The sequence below is a fragment of the Xenopus laevis genome, chromosome 2S (assembly GCF_017654675.1).
Source record: "Xenopus laevis strain J_2021 chromosome 2S, Xenopus_laevis_v10.1, whole genome shotgun sequence".
Taxonomy (NCBI): domain Eukaryota; kingdom Metazoa; phylum Chordata; class Amphibia; order Anura; family Pipidae; genus Xenopus; species Xenopus laevis.
In genome coordinates this window covers 97026794-97043002 of record NC_054374.1, presented here as the reverse complement: position 1 = coordinate 97043002, position 16209 = coordinate 97026794, and the positions used below count along the sequence as shown (strand labels likewise).

Genomic DNA, 16209 nt, shown 5'->3' with positions numbered 1-16209 from the left:
ACCATACTTTTAAGATCTGAAGCGTCACCAGCCCATGCAAGCCATCTGAACATCCACATGGCTTATCTCATTTCTCTTAAGTATCATTTGGGTCCTCCCAAAAGTTTCCAACTTGTTTTGAGGTGACTTTGTGATAATCAACAGCTAGTATGTCCTGGATACCCGTATTCCAAAATCGACTGCCATTGTCCTCAATGCCCTTTAGCATGCTACTGATCTCTCTCTCTCTCTCTCTCTCTCTCTCTCAATACTAATTCATTACTTTATATGTGCTACATTATTTAACCATAACCACACTAAAAATAAACATTTATATTCCACAATATAAAAAGGAACTAAAGTATAATAAAAACGAATAACTTACAATGCCTATCTATGGAAATGAATAAATAATACTTGCTTTTTCAAAATGTCAAATTACAATAAAAATTACTAGGATTACACAATGCTTTTATTCACAAACATATGTGAAATTATTCTTTAAGAACTGTTAACGGAATGTGAAATTTACTGGTGGACTCTTGTCTGTAAGTCTGCCACAGTGCAGGGTCAGAACTAGGGGTGGGCAGAAGAGGCACATGTCTTGTGCACAATGAGGGGAGGGGGCGGGGTTGCTGGGCAGGTAACTGTTAAAGGGTCTTCTGCCTACCCCTGGTCCATGTTTGCTCCCCTTTGCCACTCTCCCCTCTGTCACTGTCTCCTCCCTCTCTTCTGTCGCGCTCTCCCCCCATCCCCTGCCCTCCCCTCTGAGCTCTCTCTCCTCCATCCCCTATTACAGTGCGGATTTGCAGTTGTGCGTGTGCATGGGGGCATGTTGCATGGGGAGCGTGGTGGCCAGCCAGGTTGCCTAGGGCACTCTGTTGGCTTGGCACGGCCCTGTCACAGTCAGTAACTGAACTAGGAGGTGCGGGCCCACCTGACTACCTTCTAAAAAAAAAACAAATGCTCTGTAATGCTACAAATGTATTGTTATTGCTACTTTTTATTGCTGATCCTTCTATTTAGACTCTCTCCTATTCACATTCCAGTCTCTTATTCACATCGATGCATGGTTGCTAGGGTAATTTGGGCCCTAGTTACCAGATTGCTTAAAATGCAAATTGAAGAGCTGCTGAATAAAAAGCTTAACTCAAAAACCTTCAATAATAAAAAATTAAAGCAAATCGCAAATTGTCTCAGGCTATCACTCTCTACATCATACTAAAAGTTATCTCAAAGGTGAACAACCCCTCTAACTCCAAAACATTTATAATGTGCTTGCATTCAATTGGATATTTAGATGCAGGTGAACTAAATGATTTATGGTATTTCATTGTACATTTAAATAAAATAAAAATAACAATTCAAGAAGACTGTGCTTTCAACAGAAACACAGTTAACAGATAGTATCAATGGACAATATTATGGAATACAATAATTATTTAAGATAATCTGTTCAGTATTTGCTATCCTGATCATACTGAAGCTTTATTTCAAGCAGTACATGTACCTGAATATCTTCTTCTGATGGTAGTGTTTGCTTCCACTGAAATGTTTCTACTAACACCAAGAAGTTTTGATCTGCCACCTCAGAAAGAGAGCAATACATTATAATAATATATTTTAACTATTCTGTGCTAAAAAACATGCACATTATCAACATAATGTTTCTAAAGTTTTGTGCAACCAGTATATATATATATATATATATATATATATATATATATATATATACACACTAATGATAGGTTTTCTAGTATGTTCCAGGAGTTAATTATAGGATATTCTTTATGTCAGAAACAGGTAGGAATCACAAAATTGTAAAATATAAAACTGGAGCAAACAGCAGAAATAAAATATACACAATGGTTCTATCTCTTACTCTGACCATGATTGGCACTAATTATGTTTTTCACTGCTATTGGACTGTGCCCACCTTCTCTTATTCACTGATCTGATGTCATTTTGAACCTTCTTCCAACATGACAACGTCCCCCAAATCTGGCCCTGCTGAGGTTTCACTCTACAATATAACTCTCCATTACTGTGACTTTTTTTGATTGGCCTACAGAAAATATTGTATTTCATTCCATGAAGGAAATGCCTTATTTCTCATATTCCAAACAGTGTGGGCAATTTAATGGGAGTTTTTTGTTCAAGAAATACAAAATGTCTCTGTTTATTCATACAAATTGTTCACACTGATTTAATTTGTAAGAAACCTAGGAAAGCATATCTGCAGTTCACCAACAGCTTTTGCTGCATTGCCAGCATTACATCAGTTTGGCAACAGCAAAAACTAGCCATTAAAATTTAAGCAGCAGTTTGTGTTTTTTTCTTATATTTGTGTAATACAGTTGAAAATAGCATTGTTTTCCTTATTTAGAAATAAGAAAAGCATGCATGTCTGCAGAGGTGGCGTAAGAACACATGTTCAGTGAAACCAGTGAAGAATCCCATGCTAGATCATAGACCAGACAGATTTATTTTTCCAATGAGATGTTTTTTATTACTTCATAAATTCCACCTTAGAACCTTTTTTTTACCAGGAATGATCCCTTGGCACAGACGTTTTAGCTCTAATTATTTCAAGCATTGCATTGTTGGAAATGTTAAAGAGAAAAGAAAATTGCATGTTTTGCCATATGCAGTGACTCACTATTTCCATTAAATAGTGCAAAGAAAATACAGTAAATGTTATTCATAAAAGCAGCTGACAAATTTCTTATTGGGCAAGTAATTTTGAAGCTAGAGAGCATGGGTGTGAAGTATACAAGCTTTGTGACATTATTTAGTAGTGATTAAGGCAAGATATAGTAAATCACCTGCAAAACCTCAGAAATGCCTACATTCTTACACTGGCTTTTTGCTTTCTGACTCATATGATGCATGTTTAAGGTAGACAGATATGCTTGCACCACTGTACTATGTTGTATAATATGTATACTATGTTGTATACTGGCAAAAATGGGGCTATTGCAGAGTGGGGTGCTACAGGCTGACCAGCTAGGTCTTATTAGCCTCAGATAGCTAGTCAGTGGTCCTTAAATTAGAACTAAAACCCCCATTGTGATAAGTCCCCATTAGTCTTACCCCTGAATTCTTTGCCCTCTAGAAATAGTGGCCGCACATGCAGAGTGAGCGAAGCGGAGTTCATGGCCGCCATCTTCTTCTCTTCGGTTCTCTTCGTGCCTTCTTTCTCTCCTTCGGCAATATCCGTCTCTTTTGGCGTATGTATCGCGAACCGCTCCAATTTCGCATGTGCCAATACGCTGATCACTTCATGAAGATTACTGAAGAGAATAAGATGGCGGCAGTGAGCTCACTCTGCATGTGCGGTCGCTATTTCTAGAGGGGAAACAATTCAGGGGGGAGGCAGGGGGGGGCAGTCGGAACGTATCACAATGGGGGGTTTAGTTCTCCTTTAAAACCCTGGCTGGTCAGTCTTTCAGGAACTCTGATTGAGAAAGACACAGAGATGAGTCTAGCAACCAAATGTATACAAGTCTATTATGAATATTATGAATACATACATACACACATATACAATCCAAAGCTTCCTTCTTCCTTTATCCTAAGGAAATTATTCACCGTAACTGATGAGAGGTGCCCAATGTTAGCTCCTCTGTAAACAAGAGCAATTGTGTAATTCCAACTAGTATATGAACAAAGGCACACTCCATTCAATGCTTCTGCAAAAAATCCAAAATGTTCTTTTATTCAATGTGAGATCTTGCAGAAGCATTGAATGGAGTGTGCCTTTGTTCATATACTAGTTGGAATTACACACACAACTCAACCCTCTATTCTATTCATAGGTGATCGTGTGTCAAGCTCAGAAAAAAAATTGGAATAACTTGATTTTTGTTCTGGGATTGTTGCTTTTTCTCAATAACCAGCCTATTTATTTTAAAAAATTTACATAAAAAAACTCAAGCTGTGTTTATTGCTGAAAAAATATTCTATCATCAAACTAGAATTATGAAATAGCTTGAATGTTACAAAATGCACCTGCTATTGACTTCGATGAAAGCTTGCTAGTTCTTGCTGCCAATTTTTATAGATTTGATTAAAAACGTCCCAAATTTATAAATAATTACAAGTATTTGCCCAAGTTTTCTTAAATTGCATCAACAACTTTTAATAAATCTGCCCCATAACGTCAGAATCAGTTTTGTGGGTTCCAAGTAAGTACAAAACATTCATCAGTGACAGCGGTCTGCAAAACAGAGACAAGACAAATGTTGACAGGTTTTGATTAATGTATGGCATTTCCCTTCAAAGCAGCATTCCCAGCATGACTTGAAATAGAAACCCATGCAGTTTTAAAATCTCATTTTTTTGCTGTATTGTTAGCCCAATAAAGAGGGTGAAGTAACCTGAGATCTTCTGTTTAAGTGAGGCTAAACCTTAAGGGCAGAGACACATACGAAGATTCAGGTAGATTTAGTCGCCCGCCGACTAAATCTCCCCGAATCTTCTCGTGTGTCTCTGCCCTAATTTATATTATTTATAATGATTTAGTCAGTGTCATTTCATCAAAATATGAAACTGATACAAGCGATGATACACTGGATATTATAAAAAAAACAGATTACACTGAGGGCGTTATTTTTCTGAGTCATTTTTCAAGCTGATCAGGACCAATATAGTGTCTAATTTTGCTTTGACTAGATGAAAGTCTAGAATAGGGGATTTCCAATTGGTAGCTATAACTTTTTTCGAGGCGGAGAAGATACGAGTTCTAAGTTTTATAAGGTGTTTATTGCCTCCTGAGATCGCTTGTGTTTTAGTGCCTCTGTTGGGTCCTTTCTTAGAATTCAACTGGTGACGTTTGTGATTAATGTATAGATGCAAATCCAGAACCAAATAGCTTTCAGGCATTCCCACCAAATGTGCATGAAGGTTCCCTAATGGCCACAATTTCTAAAACATAGTTTTTAACTTTTTTCTGGTCACTATGTTTAACCACCTAACATTAACACTACCAATAAGGTGCAATAAGACAGAAGTATCCTACTTTAGCAAAAGAACACAAACATATATTTCAAATAACCGCTTGCTGAATGGGACACTGCATTGACACCAGTATTCAATCCCCAAATATGACCAACAGTCCGTAATATCTGAGTTACTGAGCAATGCTGGATAATGTAACCCATTATGAAGGAAAACAAAAGATTTTGACAGTGAACATTAAAAAGCAATGTCTAAAGCACAGTGTTTTATAACAATATGTAACTGAATATGTAATATAATATGCAATATATCAATATGTATTTGTGAAGCTTTTCTACATAAAAAAAGTTAAAAACAAGGTTTAGACAGATTCCATCATTTAAAGACGTGAAATGTTGATGAAAATTCAACTTGCAGTCCCTTATTACACTGAAGTGGATAACTAAGTAGAGATTCTATTTTCAACTGTCGAGGGTGCGATTCTGAATTGAATTAAATCTTCTGCAAGATTTATATCATGTTGTCAGTCAAAATTATGATGGATGGACTCAACAGAACGTATTACATACTGAATAATTCTAGTTGCAGTAGCAGTCATGCGTTACTTCCAAAATGCAGTGACACAGAAGGGGCCACTTTTAGGACAACTATACTTAAGCATGATGTATTAGGATTTTTATGTATCCTAACAGATACTTTCAAATGTGCTTATCAAGTTCCTATTCGTTGGCAAGATGACACACATTTGTAGAAGGAATACCAGGGATGATTTCACAGCAGTGGGTTAATACAAATGTTTCTGAGACAATGGAAACAGAAGTAAATAACCAATTTGTTTCGCATATGCTCCTATTACACACCATATGTTATTTTTATGCCTTTTTTTATTGCACTTACTTGATGCTATTTCCCAGAATACCGGTTGAAGCATTCAGCCTATTGATACTGTGACACAAGCATTACCAGTGATTTGAATGCAAAAGTATTAGCAACTTCCTATTAAATTGTATCTAAAAAAATGTATTCATTGTAGTTTTAATACAGCTAAGTATCTGTGTATTTTTAGTACTGACGAAAAAAAGGAAACTTTTTTGGAAGTTAAACTGTAACCCTAAACATTGCAAGTCTCTATATAAAACAGCACATATACTGTTTTATATTAAATAAAGCTTTTTCAGGAAAAACATACTGTATTTTTCTAATAGTATTGCATGTGCCATTGGGTAACCCATTTTAAGCACTAAGCCCCACCTTCTGGCTTATATGAGACACTGTGATACATACATACCAATGACACACATCCATGCTAAATTAAATCAGCCAATCAATGAAAAGAGATACATTTTTATTTCCATATTTCTTACTTTTACAGTTAGAGCTGCATTATTTCCTGTCACCTGTAAGGGAGTACATAGACCATTACAAAATGGTGGCTCAAGGGAAAAGATTAAAAAGGGCATGTATAAATGCCAACGATTCTTTAATGGGACACTTATTTATAAATTGATTACATGTTGGTTAAGTATTCATTATTATTGATTTCCTTAAAACCATAATATCTTTACAGACAGTGACCTGAAAAATGTGCGGTTTCAAGGGATTAAATTAAAGATTATACTATGGAGAATGCCCCTGCCCACCAGCGCTGCAATCTGCACCCTTTTTATACCCTGCTGGATTAAAAAGCAAAAATAATCCAACAGGGGGAATTAGTACTAAGGGAGCAATTTTATATTCTACCATTTGTTCCTGGGGTCATTGTAAATTGTATTATGTAGTGTGTTATGGATCCACCTAAGTAGAGTATACCTCTTACTTATTAAACTGTAAATTAAATATGCAGTGCAATATAAAAAAAGAGAAGAAAACAAGGCTTATTATGTACACTACATTATTAGTATTGCACCTGTGAGTGTGAACAGAATTATAACACCAGGGTTTTTGCCTGCTTAGTCTACCACTGTAAAAGTTTGTGAACAGCTTCTAAATTAATCTTACTTTAAAACTTACAAATTCACATTAGGATACTAATGCAGAAAAAGACAAAATGAACAAGCACTTTTTCATATGTCTTTCCACACTGACACTAGTTTACATACAGTTCTATTATTCTATTCATTTTGATCTTTTATAATCTGAAAAATCAGATACAGTTCAAGACTAGAAAATGCCTACAGTATAAAGATGTCTATATTAACTTAAGGCAGCAATTTTGTTTGTTATGGTTGGCATATTCTCATACACCACTGTCTTTATATTAGGAAAGAATATAATAAAAAATGATTTAACATTCAACACAGTCCATGTGCTTTATATTCTTGGCGCAAAACTCTACATTAATATTGCTTAAGAAATTAACATTTACACATTTTTTTCAATTGAAACAGCTCCCTACTTTCAGGATTAATAGTGGATCATACTTCGTATGAAATGTTCCATCTGTCTTTGAAAAAGTGTACTTCTGGTGGATCTACAAAAGTACTGCACCTCAAAGTACTCACTTTATAAAGCACTGCTTTACTAAATAAAGTACCAATGTAATTACCCACCAAATGGTTGCATGGTTGCACAATCTTTTTAAACTATCCTTCAGCCTAGTGGTAAAGAGCATCAGGAAAGTAGTTCATTAACAGGAGATGCGCAAGGAGCAGGTCAATAATAATGGACACTGGCAATTATGGTAAAGACTTTGGTCTTTAGTCACTGAGCTTTATCTTACATTATGTGAGTTTTATTTTATCCTGAGTTTAGGAGATTGACTTTGCCAGTAACAGATAACAGTTTTCATACTATGCTGTATGAAAATAGCTCTAATACACTGTTTGTGTAGTGCTTAGTTCTGTGAATTATTTGCAGGCCCGGATTTGTGGAAAGGCCACAAAGGTCCGTGCCTAGGGCGGCAGGATTTTAGGGGGCCGCATGCTGCCCATCCACATCCACATTGGTTCTTAACAGTGGGAATGAGCAGAAGATAAAATAGTTTTTTAAATTTCCTGTGCGACAATCCCCATTGCTCCGGTCCCAATTATGAAAATTTGTGCGAATAAAAGGGAGGGGGCAGGGCGACAAACGTCAGCGGGCCTAGGGGCACCTGCTATGTAGATCCAGCCCTGATTAGTTGGACTTGTATTTTACTGCATTTTTTAATTTGCTGTATTTAGATTTTGTGGGATGAATGTCTCTCTGTGATGATGCTAATCACCTGTATAGGATTGAGTGTATGTCTTGCTAGAATTATGCTAATTAGGTGCTTTTCAGCCAAAAACTTCAGCCATAGCATTGAAAGCTTATTGGACATTTAAGCACTTTAACAAAAGATTTTTTTCCTAAAAAGAAAATCGGTTCTGTGAATGTTGTGCATGTTTGCATAGAAGCCTGGGCTGCATCCAAGTAAGCTAAAAATAACAGCCACAGTAGAAAACAGGATCATGTTTGCTACTCCCTGGTATCATGACACCCTTTCTATAATTTCTTTCTGTTAGACTTGTTTTAATGCTACTTGGATTGTTCCAGTTTGCACTGGAAAGTAAAATGGTGATCAATGAATATGCTTAGATGTAAGCTCTGGACTTTTTACACCAATATTTGAAGAGTTGTTTGCATGTTTTTAATAAAAAGTATCAAAGCTGTTCTTGTGGCTGGGTTTTCTCAGGGCTAGTTGCTATGTTAGTGTATTACCATGGTTTTATTTTAACTCAGATAACTCCGATATCATTCCCCCAGAGATCTCTTGTATGTACAGGGCTAGCCAAACAATATGCATCAATATCTGTTTATAAGCACAAAAAATAATACGCTCTCATTATAAAAGCACTGTTCCATGCCAGAAGGACTATAACACTGCACTGGAAAGAACCAAATCTCCCAAAAGTATCCAACTGGCTATAGGCAGTCAGAGAGATATGTGCCACAGAAAAACTGGCCCTCATCAGGAAAGACTAAGCAGCCAAAAGCTTGGAAAACTGGCAGACCTGAATTGACTCCCTCCCCCACATTTTAAACATGAATTAATTACTCAGTTCATAATATCTGCTGGGCTGTAATGTTGCCTATAGACAGCAGAGTTGTTGTTAATATTAGTGTGGCATTGGAAGTGGCAATGTGGGAAGGAAATTCAGCTTAAACTTCATGTCAACTTGTCAAGTCAGATGGCAACTCACTACACCTCACAAATATTTATATAGAATTTAGTTGCCGGTGCTCCTAATCCAGACATGTAAGGGTGATCAGCCACAAAAGAAATATCAGTCCTGTACAACATAAGCAAGTTTAAAGCATTTGTCATCTTGCATGCAAATTAGCAATAATATAACAAGCAGCGTCATATCACAATTGTGACATTTTTGCAATCAATAAAGCTGCAATAGTAAATAATTCTCAGTTTGTGGTATTTCCAGAGAAATGTACTCATTCTTTCAACCTGGGCAGAAGGTTAATGTTCACACTTGGGCATTCATTATAGGAACCCAAAAAGTTTAAAGTTGCTATAACTTTTTTTTTTTCCGGAAGCTATAAAGCAAAGAATTATTACTGAAAGTAACAGGTATATTGATTGAAGCTGTTTTAAAAAAAAAATGTCTGCATCAAACAATTCCTGAAATGTTAAATGGGTTCAAAGCCTGGATTTATACAGTATATCATAAAGCAATACAAAAAGACACGAACGTACCTTTCTTTGCAAATTTATTGAGCAGTGGTACAAAAAAAAGTTTATTTACTTTACAGAACCTTTGTCTCCATGGCACTTCTCATGCATCAAGATGTGTATATTTATGTGCCAACAGAGGGTGAGAGAAGGAATGTAGGAAAGTATTTATTTTTACACTTCCACAAAAGTCTGCAAGGCTTCACAAAAGTTTACAGTATAAAGCATACACATATGCTTGGTAATTACACTTACAACTAGTTTAATAGATACATTCTGAGAATTGTACAAAGAAAGCCCTTACAATCAGTGACAAAGAGGAAACAGAGAAAAAAGGGTAGAAATATGGGTGAGGGCATGTAATGTACCTAGAGAGATCTCTACATGTGCTTTCTTTATAAAACAAATACTTAGAAGTTCTGAAAAATGTTGGATGCTTTAGGTACTCCTCATCAATATCAGCTCAGTGAAGCTGGAAGATATACAATAGACTGCTCTAAGATTAATGCCAAGGGCAATTAATGTTCAAGTATGTGAATTTCCTGACCTGCACCCACCTTAAGCCAACCTGAGCCTGACCCGGCCATTCCAATTATTTGCTGTCCCAACCCCAACTTCCCCTAGGGGTTGGGGGAAGTATTTTAATCCTGGATGGGCATATGAAGCAATATCTAGCTTTGTGGGCTGAAGGATAAGACCAATGTTATTCCAAGATGGTTTTCCTGAGGTACATATGTAAAGTAATATTGTTTACTGTAACATAGAGGGTTGACGTTGATGGTTATTTTCTGTGTGGAAGATAGCCATGGGTAGCAATAGAATAGAAGAAGGAGAAGGGCAATTATGGGTATTGACTAATGTAAACTAGACTTCTGGGATATTTCATTAACCCTAGCTAAATAATAGAAAGTTGTGTATTGTGTTGCATTCTCTAAAAAGCCAAACAGATGTACAAAATTTTCTCACAGATCTGTCTCCAGTTAAAATACCAGGAGAATAAATAACCTCTTCTCACAAGGCTATTCCAAAAAAACAGCTTTTTGTGTTGAGCTACAAACATGAATACTATTGGGTATATTGAGCAGCAGGAAAACATGACAATGATACCCCAGATAGCACAAAGTATGTTAAAACTGTAAGCTGCATAACCAAGCAAAATTAATTCATCAGCTCTCCTTCTTGCCTTATTTTTTCCTCTATTGCAGCCACAGTTGAATTTAGTCCTCAACTAACACATGATGGTGAGTGAATACAAATGTAAGCACAGGTGCACACAGTCCCTCTGTGCTACTGTAACTATTTTACCTAGTGGTTAGTAATGTACTGTACAACTGCAGGTGCCCAGTACATTCCGTATTTGCAATTGCTGTACAAGTATCTGCATTCAGATTGGGCCGGTGGGATGCCGGAAAAAAACAGGTAGGCCCCACCGGCCCAGACCCCCTCTACTCCTGACCTCCGCACGCCCAATTGCATAAATATGACAAGTCCGACTCAGTATGCATTGACAAGGGGACTCCTCAATAGACCCTTCACTTTCAGCCATCCCACTAAACCCCCATTGTTACATAAACACCAGGAGCCAGAAATGATTTAAAATGGCCACAGCATTTATTCACATTTTATCAAATAAACAGGACCTTGTCAGCCTCACCCAAGACAATATTCAAAGCAAGAATTCCATAAGGGATCACTACTATGCTATGCCGCGCCTCACTTGAGATCAGCACTTTGTCATTATATCCACCACTGAGTATTAGGCAGCATTTATCTACAGAGAGGATGACCCCAAAATCTGCTACCAGTAGGAGCTTCATCTCCCACAATGAAACAAGTTCAGCAGCCCTGCTGGTGGCCCTGAATCTACAGTGTCTTGATGATAGGAAATTCAACAGGCTATCACTTAACACAAGTAGTAGTATCGTCTGTATCAATAAACCCACGTGCAGTCACAGGAGAGAACCTCCTTTATTCCTCTTCTAAATTTACCCATTCAGTACTCTGGCAAGGTCCTACTGCTGCTGTGACTTATAAAATTAAAATTACATTTTTAAATATCCACTGTGTTGATCTAGAGGGAGGCAAAAAATCCAGCCTGAAGCCAGTGCCAATTATGCCTCATAATTACTTCCTGACCCCCAATGTTGTGGAGGGAGGGTGGGATGTTTCTACCTGCTCAGATGATAAGGAAGTGAACTGCTTCTTCCCCTGACATCACGTCCCTCTCTTTCTCCTCCCCTGGGCCCAGCCATCATTCCTTCTCACCTAAACACAGCTACATGTGATTCTGCCAATCTCTTACCTAGACCAGTATAATTTAGCTGCTGGTCATTTAGATCCCTTGTGATGCATTTATAGCTCCAGTACTTTTCTTTCTATGAAGATTCACAGCAATATCTACTCTGCTTTAAATCCATCATGGGAGATCTCACCTTCAATGAATTCCCACTGTGTGTGGCAGGAAGCCTATCTACTGTATTATTTAAATCTCACTTTATCATGCCAGACATGTTAAAATCTACATGATGGGATGAAGACCTAAAACATAATAAAGACCTGGATTTTTTGTGAACCCTATCATATTGATGTATACATTTGCTACAAGAAATGGTTGCATTGCAGGCTTAGTACTATGTCCATGGGATATGTAGCAATTATTGCTCACTTTCATTTTAGGGGCAAATTAATTATGTGGTGTAAAAACCAAAGGAATAATTCAGCACACATCACTAGGCATCGCTGTGTAAAAAAATGGCGTATGGCTTGAATTCAGGCTTCAACCTGTAGATGGGTGGTGTGGCTACATTTTATTTACTACTCCCCATCCATTGTATTCCTTTCATCAAACATTAAAGCATAATGATAAAAATAGAAGCGAAATAAGGGATTCCATAAACTGTTTACTTAAAGTCCTGTAGCAGAGTCAGATTTGGCCCTCATTGTACCAGGCATATAGTTGAATATTATTTATTTTCTCTCCTCAGATAAAATGAGCAATATACAGTAGTTTGCTGTTTTTTGAAACTTTAGAATTGTGTTTGGTTCAATTGGAAACAATCTAAAACTTCCAGGCTCAGTAAATCTTAGTATATATTATAAATACACACACACACCCACTGTATATCCTTAATTTTAGGTTACCTTTTTAGAACTAAACCTTGACATATTCAAGATGTCAGATTAGCTTTTTTTTTTCTTCGAGAGCTTGAGGCACAGCACAATTCCTAATTAAACGTTCCAGCTCATAAATATTTTCTGCATGTGCCAGATATGCATTTTTTTTCTGGTTGGCAGGTGGGTGACTAACGCATTTCACTTTTTTAGATTTGCTTGCCATTAGTCACATATATTTACAATAATTCAATCCACAGAACACCTTATCAATTTATCAATGTTTGAAATTACATTTTTGGCACAATTCATAATTTCTTTGCACAAAAATATCTACATTTTATTTTCAGAAACTCAAATGTTTGATATTTATTAAGCACAAAAAAACTCAAAAAACTTGAATGTAAAACTTCAATTCATGCAGAAGTTTTTTGCGCCTTTAAACTCACAAATTTGAGGTACTGTATTGGAGTTTTTTCTACAAATGTTTTCAATCAGGTTTTTTATATTCAGATTTTTTAATAAATAAGCAAACATTTGATTTTTCAAAATTGTAAGTTTATTCATGGTAGAAAAACATGTCTAAAACATCACAAAATCGATTTTTGATAAATAAACCCATAAGTGTCAGGTAACAGTACTGTAAAAGTAAAATGCAATGAATTAAAAAAGTATCAGAAATATACTAATCAATGAAGCTAACAAAAACATAAATTGCGGTTTAGCATTATCAACAGAATTAAAATAATTACCAAGTCTGATTCTAGGTCCGACGGATGTCCTTGGTCTGGAAGAACTATGCTGCGGTCTGTAAGGAGCTGAAATTAGAAACTTACAATTAACCACAAAAATATTCTCATGAAATATGCTACTGGGATGATTCCTTTAATTTGCCCATGCAGTTCATTGCATCAAAATGGCTTTGATGGAACAGGTTGTCTCTGAAATGGAAAATGCAGTGTTAATAATGAAAGCAAGGAGATGATTTGTTTCCAGGATGACTGAAGAAGAAGATGATGATGATGATGATGTTGATGATGGTGCCATGCTGCATTTTTTATAGCTAACATTCATAAGCATGAAATTAAAAGTAGATTTTGTTAAAATTGGCAATGCATTTTCAATGAAGAAATATGATATGATTTGCTGGCGGAATCGGCATATCCATTCACAATTATGGAGCATTCTTGTGCTAAAGTATCAAATAAGCCATTCTTCAAGTATATGACGACAGCAGAGTGCTAGCTATTACCAAATGTGGGCGCAGGAGTTTGCTGTGGAATTTTAGGTTTAATGGAATCCTTTGGTGCTTCTGTGGATGCTGTCAAAAAACAATTTTAGCTTCTGAAAACACCATTATTAATGCAAGAAGAGCCCTTTATAAAAAACAAAACAAAAACAAATCTGCCCCTGTTATGTTGTGTTAATGGGATTTAAATAGGTACATTGTAACAGCTGATTTTTCTACATTCACTGAAAATATAAATATATAGCATTTAAAAACAGATTTCAGAATATTATAGGTAAAAAATGTGTTACATAAACAAAAAATGTTATTGCAAATTACAGCAAAACATAAAGATGTTGTTTTGCCAACATACTGTGCCTAATGTAGAGCTGAATCTCATCCTTTATTTGTGTATATACATAATGCAAGACACTGTCCCCTAACAAAGGACACTGATAATTTTTGGAAAAAAAGTACAGTGCATAAGAGCAGGACCTGGAACCATATGTAAAGTAACAGATTTACCCGCATAAGTGAGGTGTAGAGAACAGCTGCAATTGCACTCTGCATTCCTCCTGTACCACATTGCTTTTAAGTCTGAGTTCACATTTTTCATGACACAAAAAAGAAAGAAAACTGTCAGAGCATTACCAGGTTTACGCGGCAGAGCAGTCGGCTGAGATTTTTTGGGTTTGTAACGGAAAACCTTTTGCGTCTCATTAGGAACTGAAAAAAATGTTTCACAAGAATTTGTATTTAAAATTGACAAACAGATATGAATTGACCGTCATGCAACGTTGGTAAGTTAAATACGAAAAATGTATTAATATGGAGTGTGAAAAAAATCAGTATACCACTAAAATTTACAGCTGGAAGAAAGTACAGTATATATATATAGCCCATTTACCCTTCTTCATGGAATTTTTGTTAAATGTTATTTTTAAATGTAACACTATGACATGACATGCACACATCAAATTTGTACATTCCTCATTTTCATGAGGATAATAATTAAAGGAGAACTAAAGCTTAACTAAAGAATTAGGCTAGAAATGTTGTACATTATGTTTTGGGTTCCTGTAACAGCCCGAGGCAACCACAGCAGTAAAGATCTGGGCTTCCAACTATGCCCCCTATATCTCCCCAGCTTCTTTTCTGCTGATTCACTGCACATGTTCTGTGCTGCTGTCACTTACTGAACTTACGGACCGACGCATAATATACGGTACACATAGAATAGAAATGTTACAGTATGAGGCTGATTAGTAATTAATACAGATAATTACTACATGGCAGCACATAAACCAGTGCAATTAGCATAAGAATTTAATAATCAGCCCTGTGGCATCAGCTTCTATTACAGGCCAATTTCATTTTGTACTTGATAATTTGCAACAACCCCTAAGCTTAGCTGCTCAACAGCTGCTCAGAGCCCACTGAGCATGTGAGTGTTGCTGACATTTTCCAAGATGGTGGCCCCCTGCTATTGACAAGCTGAAACTGTATCAAAATTCCTTGTATCCAAAGATAGCTGTCCCAAAGGCTTACTTTTCCATAAAAAGTTTCTTTATTTAAATTATCATTAAAAATTCAGTTTCATACAATCCCCCCAGGCCCACCTTACGCGTTTCGCACCCTCCGGCGCTTAGTCATAGGTGTATCTGTAAACCACACAGTCTCTACGGGATTTATACCCTGTCAGTCCCTCCCACTTTATTTAAAACCAATCAAAATCTTTGAGGGATTAAACCTATTGTGTTAATTGCTCTTCAAACATGCCTATATGGGGTTTTTTTGGGGAGGTGATAGAAGGTAGGAATAGTTATCGATTGCGGGACCAAATAATCCCGCAATACCAAATCTATTACATTCCCCTCTACGCCCTTTTGTACAAGTCCCTCCAATATTACCTGAAAATGTCTTGTCGGATTACCCTTTAGTCTGACATATGCATCCTGATCACTGAGTTGTCTAAGTGCCTCTGCTTTATACTCTGTAGTATCCTGTATTACCACCATACCTCCTTTATCCGCATTTTTGATAATTATGCTCTGATCTTTTTTTAATACCCTCAGTGCCTGTTTCTCTTTCATACTTAAATTGGTATCGATTGGTATCGATTGGTCCCGCAATCGATAACTATTCCTACCTTCTATCACCTCCCCAAGGTACATAAGAAGGAAAGACCACCTTTGGGGAGACCAATAATCTCCGGTATTGGCTCCCTAAACGAACATCTCTCAGAGTGGGTGGATGCGTATCTCCAGCCATTGGTAGTTCGGCTTGA

General features: G+C 36.6%; 1 protein-coding gene across 29 annotated transcripts in view; it reads right to left on the bottom strand.

Annotated features, from left to right (window-relative positions):
• LOC108708946 (target of Nesh-SH3) overlaps positions 1-16209 on the bottom strand; it is a 198040-nt gene that overhangs the window by 31809 nt on the left and 150022 nt on the right. For 26 of the 29 annotated variants that reach the window (XM_041584160.1, XM_041584151.1, XM_041584156.1 and 23 more), the window contains 4 exons: positions 14574-14648; positions 13947-14015; positions 13447-13512; positions 1490-1567 (listed from right to left, as the gene is read on the bottom strand). In XM_041584160.1, the coding sequence (XP_041440094.1) occupies positions 1490-1567; positions 13447-13512; positions 13947-14015; positions 14574-14648 (288 nt within the window). The remainder of the gene's footprint in view (positions 1-1489; positions 1568-13446; positions 13513-13946; positions 14016-14573; positions 14649-16209) is intronic. The other 3 variants (XM_041584157.1, XM_041584152.1, XM_041584167.1) reach the window with 3 other exon arrangements.